At 44.5% G+C, this 21,913-nt stretch overlaps 1 protein-coding gene across 6 annotated transcripts in view; it reads right to left on the minus strand.

Moving 5' to 3' along the window:
• Positions 1-21,913, minus strand: part of LOC310857629 (pleckstrin homology domain-containing family A member 5-like) — a 252,185-nt gene that overhangs the window by 186,700 nt on the left and 43,572 nt on the right. For 4 of the 6 annotated variants that reach the window (XR_014569161.1, XM_083763383.1, XM_083763379.1 and 1 more), the window contains exons 8-13: positions 19,183-19,522; positions 17,055-17,419; positions 11,007-11,261; positions 9,004-9,358; positions 6,857-6,940; positions 1,541-1,591 (exon numbers count right to left, since the gene is read on the minus strand). Coding sequence is in view for 5 of the 6 variants with exons in the window: in XM_083763383.1 (XP_083619509.1) it covers positions 1,541-1,591; positions 6,857-6,940; positions 9,004-9,358; positions 11,007-11,261; positions 17,055-17,419; positions 19,183-19,522 (1,450 nt within the window). In the remaining variant the exon portion in view is untranslated. The remainder of the gene's footprint in view (positions 1-1,540; positions 1,592-6,856; positions 6,941-9,003; positions 9,359-11,006; positions 11,262-17,054; positions 17,420-19,182; positions 19,523-21,913) is intronic. The other 2 variants (XM_083763380.1, XM_083763381.1) reach the window with 2 other exon arrangements.

Raw genomic sequence — 21,913 nt, forward strand, 5'->3', positions numbered from 1 at the left:
TCGCAAGCTTTATGTGGGTCTGCTACTTTTGATACTCTGACACTATAGTATGATCAACTAGGGCGCTAATTTACAAAAAGAAAAGGTTAGAATATGGAGATAAGTGGTTTCTGCCCAAAAACAGCGATATATAGCAACAACATAAATGTCAGATATGTTCCCAGCTTGAAAACAACAACATATAGGTGTAACAGGTCTAAAAGAAGGATAAACGCTAGAACACCTATCCTCATTCAAAACCATCATAAGCGTGCACATCAACTTACAATAAGCCTGCTAGCTTGCCACCAGGGAGTACCCCACCACCCACACGTTTACGACAGTCAGTCATATTTGATACAGTCTGTATATCTAGCGAAAATGTAACTAAATTCGGCAGCAGTAAGAATAGAATAGCGTTTTCTCGCCGTCAGTTGATTCTTCATATCCATGTGAGTGCATGGAACCGCCGCCGGGATGCTGTGTTTATTTTTCAAACACAGTTCTTATGTGACACGATCTAAAATCCCCCTTATTGCGATTACAATACAAATACAAAAGGACACAAACCCGCGGACTTAGCGCCCTCTACCGATATTGACGTCAGACATGTCACGTCAGACATATTGATATCAGATGTTCTCTATTCGGGAGAAAAAGTGGTACAAATAAATAAATAAATAAATACACAAATAAATAAATGGGCCTCTATGGTCCGGTGAAGAAAAAACAATGGCGTTGCGAACTTCCGTTCTTTAGTTATCTGCAGTTGAATATGGCTCGTTTATTTTTTTATTTTTACCAAAAACCCAATCTGGGAAAGTAAATCAGAGATAGGTTGCACTTCATACATCCTTTAGCATTGAAGTGGACAGGCTGGAGACTGTTTGGATCATGTGATTTCCCGGGTTAGGGTTGGACAGTTAACCCATTTTGCCGTTAGCATTATGTTATGCTTTAGCCATTGAAAAATAGCAGATCTACAAGCTCATAGCAGCTTGTAGGTCTGCTATTTTTGAAAAATCTAAGAACTACTGACATAGAAACATAGCTTTTTCAGAAAACTGTCAGGATGTAGAAGACATTTTTAGAATCTGATCTCAGGTCAGAATGGGTTAAAGATAATTCTTCTCTGGAAGTCATAAAGTAGCATCATTCATAGTTTGGCAAAGAGTATCCTCTAGTGGAATAACTGAAAACAGGAAAATACATCATTTTAGGTCAATGGCAGTCATGCGTTAGGAGATTACGTCATTTTACATCAATGTGTTAAGCCATTCTGGGCGGGAACCCCTTTTGGTGTTGAAAAAATATGTTTGGTGCGAATCCTTGAACATATCTTCTTTCAAAGCGAACATTTTTAACTCAAATCTTTGCTTCTGTGGTGTCCCTGGAACAACATATTTTCAGATGGGGGGGGGGTGTCGGCTGCCAATGACATATATTTTTGGAGGTCCTTGACATGAAAATGAATCACTGACATAGAGACATGCGTTTTTAAAGAAAACTGTCAGGACATAGAAGACCTCAGGTCTAAATGTGTTAAGGTCGGACCACACACCTGGTTGTCCAAATAGTGCATGTTCCTTTGAGGCTGAGGAGACAGGAAGTCCTTCAATTAGCGGAAGATAAGAAAAAGAAGAGGAAAGAAGAGTCAGACAGAGGAAGGGATTACATCCAGCCCGCCGCCCGCCCGCCCGCGCGTGCACACACACACACACACACACACACACACACACACACACACACACACACACACACACACACACACACACACACACACACACACACACACACACACACACACACACACACACACACACACGAAACGTCACAATAGAAAGATGAATAAAGGAAAGCAGAGGCAGCATTTCAAACACAATAGGGTGCGATAAAGAATGAAGGAAGATTGCAAATCGACATAACCAATTAACAATTAAAGATAGTGACTGCTGGTTTGGCGCTGCAGTGCAATGAGAGAGGGACTGCAGGGATGAGAGAATTCCCCTGGAGGAAAAAAAAATGGCCTTCCCGATAAGAGTTATATATAGCGTACAATCCGTTCTTATCACTTTCAGAGCGATTTGTTGGATGATAGAAATATTGACAGCCAACAAAAATCCATCAGAAGGACATCTGGAACGCAGTCGTTCACTCGCCCTCGGAAAGTTGACTTTTTATTAGGAATACGAGAGGATTTCACATGGCGCTCGTCTGTCAACTGTCGAACTTCAACCTGTTTGACGCACTTTTCCCGACGTCTACATACATGTTCATAAAGCGCTCACCCCAGGGCCACGGATGTGGGTATAAGCACCCGTATCTTCCGCATTGTTCAATAAAAAAGGCGCTTTAATCCGATCTGTGGCCATTTTATCATAGAGTTATAATGTATCAGAATGCGCCAACCGATGGGGGCGCACAGTTGAAAGCGCATGGCGAAGAATGTACTTATACCCGCCAGAGTAGAATTGTGAATAGAAATAGAAAGTGAAGCAAAAAGTGCGAAAACAGCCGTCAAATAAAATGCAATGCCTTGATTCCTACGAATTGCTTAGCTAAAATATGATTAATTTGGGCGGTCCCCAGTTCAAATATGATTATTTTGGGCGGTCCCCAGTTCAAATATGATTATTTTGGGCGGTCCCCAGTTCAAATATGATTATTTTGGGCGGTCCCCAGTTCAAATATGATAATTTGGGGCGGTCCCCAGTTCAAATATGATTATTTTGGGCGGTCCCCAGTTCAAATATGATTATTTTGGGCGGTCCCCAGTTCAAATATGATTATTTTGGGCAGTCCCCAGTTCAAATATGATTATGATTCACTATTTATAACTCAGAAAAGCGTCTCACTGCAGCAGTGGGGCATTACGGCACCCCGGCATGAGGACACCCCAAAATACTCTGGACTGAACTGGATAGAGATGAATGATCCATGGTGAATGAAAACCGCACACGCACACACACACACACACACACACACACACACACACACACACACACACACACACACACACACACACACACACACAACGGTGCATTGGCGACCTCTGCTGGCCTGACCTTGGCGTTGCTGCCCGTGTCCAGGTCTAGCTGCATAAGCTGGGCTACAGTGTTGGCTCTGACGCTGTTTAGTTCAGCCTGCTGCCGACGCAACGCTATTAACAGCAAGGTTAACTCCTCTGACTGAGAGGAGAGGAGAAGGGAGGAGAGGAGCAGAGCAGAGGGGGAGAGGAGAGGAGAGGGGAGGAGAACAGAGGAGGAGAGCAAGGGAGAGGAGAGGATGAGAGGAGAGCAAAGGAGAGGAGAGAGTATAGGAGAGGAGAGCAGAGGAGGGGAGAGTTGAGAGAGAGAAGCAGAGGGGAGGAGAGGATAGGAAGAGAGAGAGAGAGGGGAGGAGAGGAGAACAGAGGAGGGGAAGAGAGAGAGAGGGGAGGAGAGGAGAACAGAGGAGGGGAAGAGAGAGAGAGGGGAGGAGAGGAGGATAGAGGAGGGGAAGAGAGAGAGAGGGGAGGAGAGGAGAACAGAGGAGGGGAAGAGAGAGAGAGAGGGGAGGAGAGGAGGATAGAGGAGGGGAAGAGAGAGAGAGGGGAGGAGAGGAGAACAGAGGAGGGGAAGAGAGAGAGAGGGGAGGAGAGGAGGATAGAGGAGGGGAAGAGAGAGAGAGGGGAGGAGAGGAGAACAGAGGAGGGGAAGAGAGAGAGAGGGGAGGAGAGGAGGATAGAGATGGGGAAGAGAGAGAGAGGGGAGGAGAGGAGAATAGAGGAGGGGAAGAGAGAGAGAGGGGAGGAGAGAAGAACAGAGGAGGGGAAGAGAGAGAGAGGGGAGGAGAGGAGAATAGAGGAGGGGAAGAGAGAGAGAGGGGAGGAGAGTGTTGCAGAGGAGTCATGCACTCAGGGTCCCATCAGCATCAACATGCATCACTATACGTTATGTACATGACACACAAACTTAATTAATACTTTTCAATCAATCAATCAACCAACCAATCGATTATTCAAGCATTAATAAGGTGTGCACATGATACAGGTAACAAGTAAATCACGTGATGCATGTTTAATATACTGCACACGAGTCTGTCTTTCATCTCTACACGAGTCGGAGGATGAAAGAAGGTCCGGTCACACCAGAGGAAAGGGAGACTGCGTGCTGGTACCGTAACTTTTACTGTAGGTTTCAATTTCCGTGGATACGGCTAAGACTTGTAGGAAACTCAAGGGGCTTCGGAACCACTTTCGCCGTCGTAAAATCACCACAAGCTCACGTGGCTTATTGCTTTTCTAAATGGTTAGGAATAATTGACACAATAAAGTATGTCTTTTGCGACTGGCCCGCACAGACCAGACATTACTGGAAAGTAAAGAGCGGCACATTAACCCCCTTACTGACCAACCTAATTTAACATTGAATTGATAATTCTGCCAACACTATTCATGTTTAAATTTGTCATTTTAATGCCAAAAGAAAAATCTGTGATATATTTTATACATCTCTTTCACACACGGCAATCATAATGTAATATATATTATTGGCACCAGGTGGCGGGAACGCACCATTATGCCTATTTTGACCAAATCGAGCAAATCTGACGATGTCATTTCCGGTTGTACGCATCACAACATCCACTAGCTTTCTGAATTCAGACAGACAGTCTGATGTCCGGAATGCTAAGCTATCATCGTTTATTTTCATAACTAAGTCAAATTAAGCTCTAATCAAGCCCAAAAGATCGCATTTTACGCAGCGATGCACATAAAGACGGCACGCGTGCATGATCACCCGTGCACGCGCAGATTTCGGGCGGTTTTTGGTAGATTACATCAGCCGTTAGCCAAAAATGCTAAAAGTTTGCTACATTTTGTTATTATTATGCTCCCAATTTCAGGGGAGAGTGTCATTACGTCAGTTGGCCATGATGGATTTATGGCTTTCACTACGTCAACCACGTCACTGGACATAAGAGGGTGTAAAAGCTCACAAATACACAGGACGGAAATATTACTCACCATGTGGGAAAAAAACGAAATCACTGCAAACAGTAATACATACAGTGGACCTAGGCAGGGAGTGTTAGAGGGGCTAGGGGCTGAAATCCTGTAGGAGGTCACTTTTGGAACAAAAATAGCAAAAATAGCAGATCTACAAGCTCACAACGCGTCGCAGCACGATGCGTTGAGAGCTTCCCTCCCCAGTAGAAACCAGCGGAGAACACTGACGTCACGATGGTGAACATTTATGCTCTTTAATAGTGATGTGCTATAATGGTGAACATAGAGGTTCTACAGTAGTGAACATGGAGGTTCTACAGTAGGTTGTAGTGAACATGGAGGTGCTATAATAGTGAACATGGAGGTTGTACAGTAGGTTGTAGTGAACATGGAGGTTCTACAGCAGGTTGTAGTGAACATGGGGGTTTTATAATAGTGAACATGGAGGTTCTACAGTAGGTTGTTGTGCAAATGGAGGTGCTATAATAGTGAACATGGATGTTCTACAGTATGTTGTAGTGGACATGGAGGTGCTACAATAGTGAACATGGAGGTTGTACAGTAGGTTGTAGTGAACATGGAGGTTGTACAGTAGGTTGTAGTGAACATGGAGGTTGTACAGTAGGTTGTAGTGAACATGGAGGTTCTACAGTAGGCTGTAGTGAACATGGAGGTTCTACAGTAGGCTGTAGTGAACATGGAGGTTCTACAGTAGGTTGTAGTGAACATGGAGGTTCTACAGTAGGCTGTAGTGAACATGGAGGTTCTACAGTAGGTTGTAGTGAACATGGAGGTTCTACAGTAGGCTGTAGTGAACATGGAGGTTCTACAGTAGGCTGTAGTGAACATGGAGGTTCTACAGTAGGTTGTAGTGAACATGGAGGTTCTACAGTAGGCTGTAGTGAACATGGAGGTTGTACAGTAGGTTGTAGTGAACATGGAGGTTGTACAGTAGGTTGTAGTGAACATGGAGGTTGTACAGTAGGTTGTAGTGAACATGGAGGTTCTACAGTAGGTTGTAGTGAACATGGAGGTTCTACAGTAGGCTGTAGTGAACATGGAGGTTCTACAGTAGGCTGTAGTGAACATGGAGGTTGTACAGTAGGTTGTAGTGAACATGGAGGTTGTACAGTAGGTTGTAGTGAACATGGAGGTTGTACAGTAGGCTTTAGTGAACATGGAGGTTCTACAGTAGGCTGTAGTGAACATGGAGGTTGTACAGTAGGCTTTAGTGAACATGGAGGTTGTACAGTAGGCTTTAGTGAACATGGAGGTTGTACAGTAGGTTGTAGTGAACATGGAGGTTCTACAGTAGGTTGTAGTGAACATGGAGGTTCTACAGTAGGTTGTAGTGAACATGGAGGTTCTACAGTAGGCTGTAGTGAACATGGAGGTTGTACAGTAGGCTTTAGTGAACATGGAGGTTGTACAGTAGGTTGTAGTGAACATGGAGGTTGTACAGTAGGTTGTAGTGAACATGGAGGTTCTACAGTAGGCTTTAGTGAACATGGAGGTTCTACAGTAGGTTGTAGTGAACATGGAGGTGCTATAATAGTGAACATGGAGGCTGTACAGTAGGTTGTAGTGAACATGGAGGTTCTACAGTAGGCTTTAGTGAACATGGAGGTTGTACAGTAGGCTTTAGTGAACATGGAGGTTGTACAGTAGGCTTTAGTGAACATGGAGGTTGTACAGTAGGCTTTAGTGAACATGGAGGTTGTACAGTAGGTTGTAGTGAACATGGAGGTTCTACAGTAGGCTTTAGTGAACATGGAGGTTCTACAGTAGGCTTTAGTGAACATGGAGGTTCTACAGTAGGCTTTAGTGAACATGGAGGTTGTACAGTAGGCTTCAGTGAACATGGAGGTTGTACAGTAGTGAACTCACAGTTTTCCCTTGCAGAGACTGAGTGCTGAGGTTCTGGACTGGGAGACCTGCTGGCGACGCCCTCCTGTCACCTGGATACGCATACTGAACACATGAAGACACGTTTAGTGTTCATTTACATTCTCAGGGATGCTTTCGATGAAATAATGTACAAACTATTTCATACAGATCAGTGTTTCCGAAAACAGTAGGTTGGGATCCATCTTTGTGTCATCAATCGGTGCCGGAAGTTCTTCAAAATAGGAGCTCTGGGGTGCCAGAGTTGTCTGGTCGCTTTTACTCTGAAACCCACGACCCGGAAACAATCTACTAAAAATAAACTTTACTTTACATTGCTAGCTTACATTGCGATCGTTTTAATTTAAAAACAGCTTTCATATTTTGCGGGAGAGACGGATGAGGAGCAGAAATGAAGCGCCCGTATATCGATCTGTTCATAACCACGGAGAGCGCCCTGGATTAGGAGAGACGAGTCATTCTTTCCACCGCGCTAACAGCTAAGTCAACGGTAAGCTAATTTTAGTGCAGAGCGTAGCATACGGTAGCCGAAAGGCGAACTGACAAAAAAAAAGGAAACAATTCAGAATATTCTTATCTCGCCCGGTATCATTGAGGATGCGCTAGGACGTGTCGGTTGGGACCCCGTCCTATGTACGGAATCCGTTAACCCATTCTGACCTGAGATCAGATTCATACGAGGTTTCCACTGGACACACACTGGGTCTGATTAACCCATTCTGACCTGAGATCAGATTCTAGAAATGTCAGTCGTTCTTCGATTTTTCAAAAATAGCAGACCTACAAGCTCGTATCGCGCCACTCGGTGGCGCGATACGAGCTTGTAGATCTGCTATTTTTAAATAGCTAAAGCATGACACGATGCTGACACCAAAATGGGTGCCCGGTCAGAATGGGTTAAAGTAAAACACCAGGTTTCTGCTGTGAAAACTAATGCTGGTTTATTATTGTAACACATTTAGTTTAGAATACATTCACTGAATACCAGATAACTGTTTTTACATTAAACTGGACTCGTTTAGTAACTTACAACCCAGGGGAAACTAAAAACTAAAACATAGAAATGAACAATGTTTTAGTCACATTTGAGTCATCTGAAATGTTTTAGTTCTTGTCTGGTTTTAGTTGACTAAATATCATAACATTTTAGTCAAATATATATGTACAGTTGATTTAGTCAACTAAAATGTGTTTTGACAGATAGTATCTGTCATAGTAATGCCTGATGTATGCTTAGCTGCATACCGAAAATAGCAGATCTACAAGCTTGTAGATTACAAGCTTAACACCCACACGCAGCAAAGCATACAATGACTTGTCTTAGTTCTACTGGAGTCCCTCTCGAGTCTTAAATTTTTTTGACAAAATTGACAACTTATTTAGTCATAGGTTTAGTCATCATAGCTTAGTTCTTATTTCATTTTTACCAGTGAAAAGTGACCCAATACATTTTGTCATAGTTTTAGCTGACGAAATTAACACTTCCAGTATGCCGTTTTTCATTTTTTTTTTTTCCAGAATAAAAAGGCACTTGCGGCAGATTTTACTCTGAAAAGCCATTCCATTCCCCCCCCCCCCCCAAAAACTGCGAGGTATATTTGCACCGTCACATCTCAACTCTCTCTGGAAGCGTTTATATTCCAAACAAGATGACTGGTTAACCCATTCTGACCTGAGATCAGATTCATACGAGGTTTCCGCCGGACACACACTGGTCTGATGAACCCATTCTGACCTGAGATCAGATTCTAAAAATGTCAGTCGTTCTTCGATTTTTCAAAAATAGCAGACCTACAAGCTCGTATCGCGACACTCGGTGGCGCGATATGAGCTTGTAGATCTGCTATTTTTAAATAGCTAAAGCATAACATGATGCTGACACCAAAATGGGTGCCCGTTCAGAATGGGTTAAGTCAGAAATGATGACATGGAGAGCGCTGTAGATTTAGAGTAAAGAGACAGTTCCGTCGGGCAGTAAACAAAAGTGAATCGATTTTAGCGATCCGGCATTATATCATAAAAAAAAAGACCCAGAAGTCATGGGCTCCCTTGACGTCTGGAGACGTGTGGGGTACAAATAGTGTCAACACCGATACTTTGTCCCCCACCGGTGTGCAACAAGTCGTCACCTTGGTGGCGTGCATCCTGTGGCGTCTGTCCACGCTGGCGTCCCCCCCTCCGACGCCGCGGTACACGGGGGAGGGTCCCTCCGAGCGCGCGCTGCTCATGTTGTAGGAGCGCAGGGGGGAGGGGTAGCCCCCGCCGTACATGGAGAGAGAGCCGTGTGAGGGCGAGGGGGGGATGGAGGGGCCGTGCGGCACGCGCTCCGACAGGTCCACCATGGTCTTGGGGCCGGGCATGTTGTTGGCGTAGAGTCCGCCGCCGCTGCCCCCTCCTGGCGGGCCGCGGCAGTACGCCTGGCGCTGCTGCCACTCGTACAGCTGCCACAAGGTGGCGTCTCTCACGGGCCGCCGCTGGGTGGGCCTGTTAGCACGGGGAGAGTTTAGTTAGCTGGGTGGGCCTGAAACCATGAGGAGTTTAGTTAACTGGGTGGGCCTGTTAGCACGGGGAGAGTTTAGTTAACTGGGTGGGCCTGTTAGCACGGGGAGAGTTTAGTTAACTGGGTGGGCCTGTTAGCACGGGGAGAGTTTAGTTAGCTGGGTGGGCCTGTTAGCACGGGGAGAGTTTAGTTAGCTGGGTGGGCCTGAAACCATGAGGAGTTTAGTTAACTGGGTGGGCCTGAAAACACATAGTTTAGTTAGATGGGTGGGCCTGAAACCATAGAGAGTTTAGTTAACTGGGTGGGCCTGAAACCACAGAGTTTAGTTAACTGGGTGGGCCTGAAACCATAGATAGTTTAGTTAGCTGGGTGGGCCTGAAACCACATGGAGTTTGGTTAGCTGTGTGGGCCTGAAACCATGAGGAGAGTTTACTTAGCTGGGTGGGCCTGAAACCATAATGGAAGTTTAGTTAGCTGGGTGGGCCTGCAACCATGAGGAGTTTAGTTAGCTGGGTGGGCATGTTTTTTCCCCCTCTTTTTTGCTGGGTGGGCATGAGGAGAGTTTAGTTAGCTGGGTGGGCCTGTTAGCATGAGGAGAGTTTAGTTAGCTGGGTGGGCCTGTTAGCATGAGGATAGTTTAGTTAGCTGGGTGGGCATGTTAGCATGAGGATAGTTTAGTTAGCTGGGTGGGCCCGTTAGCACGAGGAGAGTTTAGTTAGCTGGGTGGGCCTGAAACCATGGGGAGAGTTTAGTTAACTGGGTGGGCCGGTTAGCATGAGGAGACAGAGTTAAGTGGGCTACCTGGCCAACTATGAGGAAATGTACGCTAAATTGTCAGAAGTAATGAAGAATAACGATTGAATTTACAATTGCAATTGTAAATTTAAACATTGGAACAAATCAATAAAAAAACACATTTCTGTTTGCCTTTCAGGCTTTTTAAACATACATACGAAATTACGAATAAAGAAAAGCAGAAAGACAAAGAAAAAACTGAAAGACCAAGAAAGACAGAAAGAAAGAAAAGAAAGACAGAAAGAAAGAGTTCAACAATTGTAGCCGATGTACAAGTTCACAATGTATACATTTTCTTGTGACCACCGTAAATAGAGGTAACAACAAGACTGCATTTTAGTTTTCATTCTTGCATGATGGGTCGAAGACAAACGCTTCGGCTAGTATCCAGCGTTCATCAGTGAATGAGCTCACATTGTGAGCTTGTAGATCAGCCAGTGGCGTGCACAGACATTTAGAGGGGCAGGTGCTCAATGATAAGAAGGGCACCTTGTGCAGCGCGTGGAACCGGCCGGTTGCCTTAATAGTGTGAGATGTATAGATTTTGGGGCCTAAATAATATATTGGAAGCTTTTTTATCAATAATTGATCAATGTCACCATGGTCCACATACTGTAGAGTGTACACTGTACAAATGTATTTTTTATTTTTTTAAAGGGCACATTGCCAAAAGGGCGTGGGCGCTTTAGCACCCCCTAGTGTCTATCTGTGCACGCCACTGGGTCCAGCTATTCTTTTCCCAATAGATAAATCCATACAGATGCATTGAAAGGATTCCAAACAATTGTGTTGATCTCAAAACAATCACGACGTAAAATAACTCTACTACAGGCATACCACTGGGTGTGGTCGTACTGGGAGGGGGGGCCCAACAGGGCGTGGTCATACTGGGGGGAGGGGCCTCCCAGGGCGTGGTCATATGGAGAGGCGGGGCCCAACAGGGCGTGGTCGTAGAGGGAGGGGCTCATGCTGCAGATGCTGTCCCTCTGGGCCATGCTGCCTCGGGGCATGGAGCGGTAGCCCGTGTCGCTGTAGAGTGCCCCCCTGTGGCTGGAGGGCATGTTCCTGGGAAGAGTCTGGTAGGAGGAGACACTGTGGGAGACATGAGAAGGAGGAGGTTTAACCCATTTAGGCCTGACGTCGGAATTTAAAAACAGTCTTCTAAATCACGATAGTTTTGACTGAAATATAATGTTTTTATATCAGTGGTGCTCAATATTTTATGTCAAGGACCCTAAAAAGTATATGTGTTTGGCCGCCGACCCCCATCTGAAAATATGTTGTTCCAGGGACCGCCCCAGAAGCAAAGATTTGACTTAAAAAAACGTTGACTCTGTAACAATATTCAAAGAGGCACATTTTCACAGTTTCTCATAGCGCGGCACTCTGTGCTGCGCTATGAGCTTGTAGGTCTGATATTTTTGAAAAATCGTGAAAATGTATGCTTCTGGGAGGGAACAACATATTTTCAGATGGGGGGTCGGCGGCCAATTACATAATAATCTTGGGGGACCTTGACATGAAAATGTTTGAGAACGACTGACATAGAAACATGGGGTTATTCAGAAAACTGCCAGGATTTAGAAGACTAAATGGGTTAACGTTTAAAGTTAAACCATGTTTCTTTCTCTCTCTCTCTTTCTCCCAGGCAGGCACTGCTGTGCCACCTGGAATTCAGTGACTTGCTGTGCAGGCCAGGAGGCAAACCAGTGACATTCTGATAACTATAGACGACCACTCCCATTGCGCAGACAGACAGGCAGACAGACAGGCGCAGAGAGAGATAGCGAGAGAGAGAGAGAGAGAGAGAGAGAGATGAGTCAGCAGCAGGCATCAGTTCCACAGTGTCTGGGCTGCTATTGGATCTAGTGCTGCTGCATCAGCACACTGTGGCTGCACTGCATTAGACTGACGACTGTCTGTCTATCTGTCTGTCTGTCTGTCTGACCACGAGGAGGTGAGACAGGACGCTGCATGTCTGACCATGAAGACCATGGAGAGGTGAGACAGTACCGTGTGCATGTGTGTCCGGACTAGATGCCATGTCCCTGACATTCTTCATGATTTAAGCAGTACTAAAGCAAATAGTTTCATATGGGAAACCGTGCCATGTTTTGATCTATTGTGAGGTGTCGTGTCGACTCGTGTGTGACCTGATGCGAGGAGATCAGCTGTGAAAGGAAAAAAAAATCCTATATTTTCTCCACTTCATGCCAGGAGGTGGCAGTATTCTGCAGGAATCTGCAACACCTCACTACCAGCTGTGTACAACCACATAGTGGGGTTCCGTCTCCATGTTAAATTTAGTTGTCATTTACAACTCATGTAAAAGTTTCACTTTCAGTACTAATTTGAAGGTGAGGGTCTATAGAACCATTTTGGTTCGAGTGGCAATCACCAAAATAAAATAATTGGCCTATAGGGGGCGTAGTCAGGTGCCAACCCCCATCAGCCCTACCAAAATATGTAAACTGTTGTAACTTTTGATAAATTATCCAATCTGAACATATGATATATGTATGGATTCACAATCAGGAGTAGCATTTGGTATTAGACATATAATATTTGTTTCCACCCAGTATTGGTGTATATCCACAAAAATAGCAGGAAAACGAGCTAAAAACTAGTAGTGGGGTCCCTAGACAGACCGTCATTTACAACTCAACAAAAGTTTAACTTTCACTTCTAATTTGTAGATAATGACCTATAGAACAATTTTAGTTCGAGTGGCAAGTCTACAAATTAAAAAATATTTTTTCTTTTGCCAAATTTCCAAAATGGCCAAAATCGGAATTATGTTTATTTGAAAAATGTCTTAATTTTCTTATATTGCTGTTTTTTCTTTGTTTTTCTTGCTATATCAAGTTAATCCTGTGTGAGGAATCAACTGGATTTCAAATATTAATGTTTTGAATAATCTGATAGAAACAAAATAAAGATGGCTGCCAATGTACATTGAATTACTACATTACGCCTAACTTCTATCCTGTTGAACCTAGAATGGTGATGTTGGTGCCTATACCTATGTTATCATGAATGACTAATTGGAAAAAACAAAATACATATAATAAGACAATATATAATATTTCACTCAAATGAGACAATGCAGTACATATGTGGGGAACTAAAGTTAGATATTGGAATATAATACACCACTCCTGTGTTATATTTGTTTATTTTATTTTTTTAGTTATACTATGTACTGCCACTATAGGGGGCAGAGTAGCAGGTGTGTCTTAATTGTTCAGACTTGGTAGCTTGTTAGTTATAAGACTAAGCATACTGCAGAAGAGCATGAGCTGCACTGATTGCTCTATTGTGGTATTGATATTTTGAAGGTAAGCAAAAAAGTTAAACATGTCATGAAGGATCCTAAAGTGTTTTTTATGAATATGGATAGTCATGGAGTGCCACGATACGGTCTTCTCCCAGCGCAACTGCCTTGTCGTTTATCTCTTGGGTGAGTTCTACCTTCTGTAACGAATGGTCTGCTGCATATGTTTCTTCACCACAAAAGAGACATTTATTACGATTAACAGGTGCACCAGTCCGGCATGATCTTCTTGCCAATGCCACAGCACCTCCAGAATGCCTTTTTTTTGTACTGTCAAGTGCTGTTGCCCTATACAGATGCGGACACGTTGTATGCCAGAATGCACGAGTTAGCTTCATGGATTCTGCATCTGGAAGTTCAACGTCTGGGTGGGGAGAAGAGTCAATTGCTCTGAACTGACTTGCAAGGCCTATGATGTCTGTGTAGGCTCCTTCTCTACGACTGGCAACTGGATTTGCAAGAGGGCAAACAAGTCTTTCCTCAGTTTGCTTTTGGCACAAAATGCACAACTGCCATTTCGTTGTCCCAGCCATAACAGACAAATACTTTATCCAGGTTTAGTTTTCTGTTAGGGTCATATCATGAAAAAATATAGAAAATATTAGATTACTATATTATTATATAACTTTTGTATTTAACAGTTTGCCTCAACATATTAATAGATACAACAGTCAGCAATACATATAGCTACATTCACATTTACCATTGTAATAATAATGAAAATAATGAAAACACAATCCTCAGCATAATTGCTATACTGTAGCTAGCCTTTAGTTTTAGCCTGTGCTATAGCTACAGGCTACTTTGGTTAATGCTAGCTCATACTATTGGGATGTAGTACTTTGGCCACTTATCCCACATGACTATCCATATTCATAAAAAACACTTTAGGATCCTTCATGACATGTTTAACTTCAATGTTTTTATGTTCATGTTTACCTTCAAAATATCAATACCACAATAGAGCAATCAGTGCAGCTCATGCTCTTCTGCAGTATGCTTAGTCTTATAACTAACAAGCTACCAAGTCTGAACAATTAAGACACACCTGCTACTCTTCCCCCTATAGTGGCAGTACATAGTATAACTAAAGAAGAATTAAATAAACAAATATAACACAGGAGTGGTGTATTATATTCCAATATCTAACTTTAAGGTTTAAGTACCAAATGCTACTCCTGATTGTGAATCCATACATATATCATATGTTCAGATTGGATAATTTAATCAAAGGTTACAACAGTTTACATATTTTGGTAGGGCTGATGGGGGTTGGCACCTGACTACGCCCCCTATAGGCCAATTACTTTATTTTGGTGATTGCCACTCGAACCAAAATGGTTCTATAGACCCTCACCTTCAAATTAGTACTGAAAGTGAAACTTTTACATGAGTTGTAAATGACAACAAAATTTAACATGGAGACGGAACCCCACTAACACACACACACACCCTACGACTGATCATCCACGTTTTAGCCTTAAAGGGCCCTTTTGCAATCTTATTTTGGGGTTAATATGTGTTTTTTAGATATTTCAGTATTTCAAGGTGTCCGTGGGCTCCATGATGTCATGGATGGACACTGGGCTCACTTATTTCCTGGACTACATGTTGTCTCAGTGAGACAGCCCTCACCCCATGCACAAGGAGGAGCAGTGGACCAAAGCATTATGGGAATTGCAGTCCAGGAAGGAAGTGAGCCCAGTGTCCATGACATCGTGGAGCCGGTGTGAGAACCACTGGCATAACCAACAGTGTTGATTTCGTCGACTAAAGGCCTCTACGCAGTCCGTTTTGTTCCTTGCGTCGGGGGGGGGGGGGGGGGGGGGGGGGGGAGTCAAACGGACACAAAAAACGCAAGGTTATTTTAGACATGCAGACTCCTTTGCGTTTCTTGCATGGTTTACGTCGGTCTATTATAATCTTTAATGTGCAAGCATCTACTCGCCCACTAGATGGCAGTCGGTGTATTTTATTACATGGATGTGATGCGTTATTTTTTTTTAGAGATTGTATAAACTGTACTGACGTCACGTGCCACTTTATTCTTTGTTGAGAGTTGAGATGTAGTTATAACTGTATATAATGAGTTTTACACTATATCATCAATCGAAGTATAGGCTATATTAGCCTGGCTAATAAGCCAGACCGAATCAGCCGAAAAAGCCTGCTGGCGGTGTTGTGACTTATTAGCCAGGCTAAGGCTATATACTGCCATCTACAAGCTCACACCACGACAACGTTTTGCGTCTTTTGCTAGTGCTGTAATCGCGTTCACACGGGGCAGATTGCAGTCTACCATTCATTGTCAAAGGAAGCCGCTAGTGGATGAACATCAGCAACGGAAAACACGGTTTGTTGGTCGCGTCTGTAAACGGTCAAATTGTCACCAAATGGAGGCATGGGATTAGGAGACACACACACTCTCTCTCCGCTCTAATTCCGCTGAGTTCTCGTCTGAAAAGCAGGGCTGAACTGGACTGGGTCAAAGGGCAAACATTTGGCCCAAAAACATATTAAAGCAATGGCGGGGCGGCCCATTCTTTGGGGCGGCCCATTTATGCCCACTGGACATAACGTCAGTCCAGGCCTGATAATCACAGACGAGTTTGCAAAGCAGTGCTTCGAACGCTGACGTCACGTTGTCCTGTTTAACTTCCGATGTGATATATCCATGCCGGTCGTGTTTACGTTTACAACTCAACGTGCCGGCAGGAAGTGTTGTCCTCTTTCAAGAGCGGTCGAGCAGAAGAGGAAAAGTCTTATTGCTCTCTCTCTCTGCTGCCTCCAGGTGGGCAGGGTGTCCTCGACGGTAAGGTACGCAACGCAAGCAATTTGGTTGCGTTGGCTTGGGATCAGATCTCAACCCGACGGAGCGAGACGCGAGACGTTACCGACGCAACGCAAGGGAGGAATTTCTCTCACCCAGCGTTGCTTATGTATTCTTGCGCCGATTACGTTCGACTCTGTCGAGCACTTAAAACTAAGACGGAAAAAGTCAGTCGACTACCTTTTTCCACCGACGAAAACTAAATGGAAACTACGTAAAAGCTAGGCTATGATGACTACGACTAAGACTAAATGTATTGAGAATTTTCTCAACAAATAAAAACTAGACTAAAGTGTTAGGAAGGGACTATAGTGGACAAGAGGCGCAGTATAAGTCATTTTACACTTGGTTGCATGCTGAAAATAGCCGATCTACAAGCCCACAGCGCGTCGCAGATCGGCTATTTTCAGCAAGTGGAAAAAACTAGACTAAACTCTAAGACATTCCAGGTGACTAAAAGATGTGACTAAAACTGAATTAACCCATTCTGAACGGGAACCCATTTTGGTGTTAGCATCACGTTATGCTTTAGCTATTGAAAAATAGCAGATCTACAAGCTCATTCACGAGCTTGTAGGTCTGCTATTTTTGAAAAATCGAAGAACGACTGACATTTTTTTTAATCTGATCTCAGGTCAGAATGGGTTAATCAGACCAGTGTGTGTCCAGTGTGGAAACCTCGTATGAATCTGATCTCAGGTCAGACTAAAAAGACACCAACCTCCTGGTGTCGTCGTCGGGGCAGCGCCCTCTCTGCTGCGTCCGGACCCACTGCTGCAGCTGCTGCATGGAGTTGGTCCTGCTCAGGCTCCGCCCTCCCCCCTCGTTGTCAAGGCGACAGGGGGTGGCGCTCCTCATGTTTGGGGCTCCGCCTCCGTCCGTCATGGTCTCGGTGGGGCTGTGGTCGCCGCCCCCGTTTACCTCCGCCGGGGGGCGGTAGTAGTGGTGGGGGAGGGCGTCGGCCTCCGCGGGGGTGGCGGCGCGCGGCGAGCCGGAGGGCGTCGGCCTGGCCTGGGGGAGGAGGGCGTCGGCCTGGCCTGGGGGGGGCGTCGCCGGCTGCTGCTGCTGCTGCTTGACGCTGTTGATCTGGGCGAACGACAAAGTTGAACGATTGTGGTTTTAAAGGTTTTATGACATTAATTTTCATTTCTTTTTCTTTTAGGTTTTATGACCTCAATTACACCCAAAAAACCTGAACTTTGAACATTCAGTGGATTTTCTGTGGTCTGAAGTTTTCTTTGGGGTTTTTTGGGCCTTTTGAGCTACAATGAAAACAGGCAACACAGTGAAACAGTGTCATCTGCTGGCAAATCCCATTGACATATATGGGATTTGCAGTAAGTGATGTCACTTACTGCCGGCAAATCAGAGCACCTGTTTGAGCCAGAAAACCCCAGATCACAGAAAATCTACTGAATGTTAAAAGTTCATGTTTTTTGGGTGCAATTGAGATTAGAAAACCTAAAAAAATGTCACAATCCCTTTAAGTTTATTGGCATTTTGTGTTTTGAAAACACGTCGTCGTACAAAAATAAACTACAAGCGGTGACTCCGTTGTGCGTCTTCCCCCGATCGTCTCCCTCCTCTGTTTGTTATGAAACGGCGACGGCGCGCACGTTGAATCGAATGGAATTCGTACGGTTGATGATTCGTATCCTTTGTTTTCCCACACGCGTAGTCCCCGGGAGCGTGTGGGTGTTTTGACTCTTCGCGCCGTTTTCAGACGATGGGTCCGTTGCTTGCCGTGCCATTGGCTTACGAGGCAGCCAATCAGGACTATAGGTCTGATCTGATCTCAGGTCTGATCTCAGGTCAATATCAGAATTCTGATGATTTCAAAACATGACCCACTTTAATGACTTCAGTCTAAATGAGTCGCTTAATGAGTAGTATTAAAATGTTATTGTATTGCTATTTTTTAATGTCCAATATATTTGTGTTTAGTTTATGAAGTTAACATTACTATAATTAATGGCATTTGAAAGGCATTTGAAATTAAATTAAAAATAAATAACTTTTCAGGATTCCAATTGAAAAATTGCAAAAACAAATATTCTGGATTTAAATTCAAATAATAGCAAACATGGCAGATCTAAAAGCTCAAAATGCAGTGTGGTGTATAATGTAGGATAGGAAATGTATCTAATCAAAAATAATAAACTATCAAACTAATCAAACTTTTAGCTTGAACACCCAAAAAGAGAAATGTGATGTCTCTCCCGTCTCCCCGGGACGCAAATCAGTGAAGATAGCAGATCTACAAGCTCACTACGCGTCACAATTAAGATCTGCAATATTCACTACTTCTTCTTCTTATTATTATCATCATGATTTGAAGAAGCACCGCACCGCCTCCATTGGAATGCATATAAACTCAATTTCCCAGAACCCTTTGCATGCCAGTGCGACGGGATGTTGTTTCCGGTGACGCGTCACCTATCACACTCTGTCCGATGGAAACCCTGTACGTCTTAATACACAATGAAACGAAACTCGTGTAACTCTTCATTGGGAGGGAAGCTGCTCTGCAATCAATTAACTTGTGTAACTCGTGAATGGGAGGGAAAGTGTTTTAATAAATGAAATAAATGAAATGAAAGAGATTCATGGAATCTGTTTTATTTTTTGAGTGGTGCAACCACTCCTACAACCAGCAATGTCCGTGTACACCTATGTGTTGGTTCACCTATGTATGTGACCTGTACTGTATGCGACGTTAATGAGCACCAGTATATGACTATTAGTAGCAGTAGGGGGCGCCAGAAACAGAGAGAGGGATAGTGCTGCTCTGTTGCCTGCTAATGAGAAAGGGATATTACTCGCAACCCATAAAAAAAAACTCCACTAACCTTGGTGAGTGGCGATTGGTCATCTCTATGGAAACCGTAGCGCTCCGCCTCCTGCTGCCTCTTCTCGTCCTCGGCGGAAGGGGCGGGGCTGGCGGAGCAGGGGGCGGGGTTATTGGGGGCGGAGTCGGGGATCACAGGCGAGGGGGCAGAGTCGGGAGTGGTGGGCGGTCCTTCCTGCTGCTCCGCCTCTCCGTTGTGTCGGTCCATTTCGTCGTTGTTGTTGTTGTGGTGCGTTTCGGGTTGCGACGCTGCCAACTGGTGGTGGTGGTGGTGGTGAAGATGGTTGGGAACGGAGTTTACCTCCTGTGGTCCACACTGCTCTACCGTCAGCCTGTCCGACCTAGCACACACACACACACACACATGCGCACACACACACACACACACACACACACACACACACACACACACACACACACACACACACAGCTAGTCAGTAGGGCTGTCGCGATTATGACATCTGACTTGTCATACAAAAAGCTGTGATTGACAATTGATCACACGAGGACATACAAGGACACATACTATTAAAGGTACTGTAACGAAGGCTTTCACCTAGAGCTCCATGTATGGAGAAGACCCAGACATCTAGTGACATCATGGTTATTATTATAGAACTCCATATATGGATATATCCGCCTGGCATCGTCATCGTGACAAGCAATCAGCTAAGCCCTATATATATAACCCATTTTAGGCGGGAACCCCTTTTGGTGTTAGCATTACGTTATGCTTTGGCTATTTAAAATAGCAGACCTACAAGCTTGTAGATCTGCTATTTTTAAATAGCTAAAGCACGACATGATGCCAACACCAAAATGGGTTCCCGTTCAGAAGGGGTTAAGCACAGCAGCACTGATTAGCTACACCTGGCCTACGGAGCACCTCCTTCATGGATTACACCTCAGTAATGGCCGCCCAGGGCACCCCTCTGTGAATCGGTCTATATGGGGATAAGGCAGTGGTTCTTTTTCATGTCAAGGACCCTCAAATTTGACACTAATTAACCTGCGGACCCCCATTTCTACATTTTGACAGCTCTAGCAGTAATTCTCAACCCGTTTAATTTCAAGGACCCCCCAGTTAAACATGCATTAGTCTACGGAGTACGGACCCCCATTTAATGGCATTTCTATCTCTGGCACCCCAATTTATATTGTAAAATCAATGTTCATTTAACTCCGAGAGGGTACAAATGGAACGAAATGGACCCCATCTGTACACTCTCAGAGTTACAGACCCAAAACGGTCCATTTGGTTCCAAATTGCTGGGGACCCCCTGGAACTCCCTCAAGGACCCCTGGGGGTCCCCGGACCCCACTTTGGGAACCACTGGTATAACCCATTCTGAACGGGAACCCATTTTGGTGTTAGCATCATGTTATGCTTTAGCTATTGAAAAATAGCAGATCTACAAGCTCATAGCGCTCCACCGAGTGGCGCGCTACGAGCTTGTAGGTCTGCTATTTTTCGAAAAATCGAAGAACGACTGACATTTTTTAGAATCTGATCTCAGGTCAGAATGGGTTCATCAGACCAGTGTGTGTCCAGTGGAAACCTCGTATGAATCTGATCTCAGGTCAGAATGGGATAAGGAACAGCGTTGACACGTCCCGGTGTAAAAATTGCACACTGGAGCAGGAGGAGGAGCCAGTCCATGTCGACACTCACAGACAAAGCAGAGACTTTATTCTCAAAGCTTAGAAAGTGATACTTTTTTTCCAAAATGGCTATGAGTTTGGTTTCTTGTCCGAGGACAGATCAAGGTAGAAATAGTTGATATAAAGAGGTAAAATAAATGAATACAGTAAAATTACTTTGACTGTAAGCTCTGGGAATTCTGCGTGTCGATAATAATGTGGAAGCCCCTCTCTGTTTAATGCGTTATCCAGATATTACACACACACACACACACACACACACACACACTTGTGGGGACATTAACAAGGACGGCGATTTTATGAATGCCATTTTCGTTTGCCATTCGGCCTTAGCTGAAACATAGCATGACGGTGAGCTTGTAGATCGGCTATTTTTTTGTTGTAGTAAACCAGGCATAACACCATCTCTAATCCCAAAACCGAACTTCTAAATGTCTAAGCGTAATCCAAACACCAACCGGAATCTTCATCTTATTGTTAACACATCTGTAAAAGAGAATTTGAACCATAAAACATTTGTCATGTGAGGACCAGGAAAATGGTCCTCAGCGCACGCGCGCGCGCACGCACGCACGCACGCACGCACGCACGCACGCACGCACGCACGCACACACACACACACACACACACACACACACACACACACACACACACACACACACACACACACACACACACACACACACACACACACACACACACACACACACACACACACACACACACACACACACACACACACACACACACACACACACACACACACACACACACACACACACACACACACACACACACACACACACACACACACACACAGTGAAGCACTGAAGCTTCCAATTCTAGCACATACTCAAACTATCATATGGTAGATATAGTCTAAAATAAATGGTTTCTGACGGAGGAAGGGGGAGTGCCCGCATGCCTGTGTGTGTGTGTGTGTGTGTGGGTGTGTGTGTGCGTGCGTGTTGCACACTTTTGCGTGCCAGAGGGCGTCCGGCCATTAAAAGGGGAAACCGGAGCTGTCCAATAAAACAGCAGCGCCGTCTCTCGGCACAGAGAGTTTGACC

This window comes from Protomyctophum parallelum (assembly GCF_964188405.1).
Source record: "Protomyctophum parallelum genome assembly, chromosome: 4".
Lineage (NCBI taxonomy): Eukaryota > Metazoa > Chordata > Actinopteri > Myctophiformes > Myctophidae > Protomyctophum > Protomyctophum parallelum.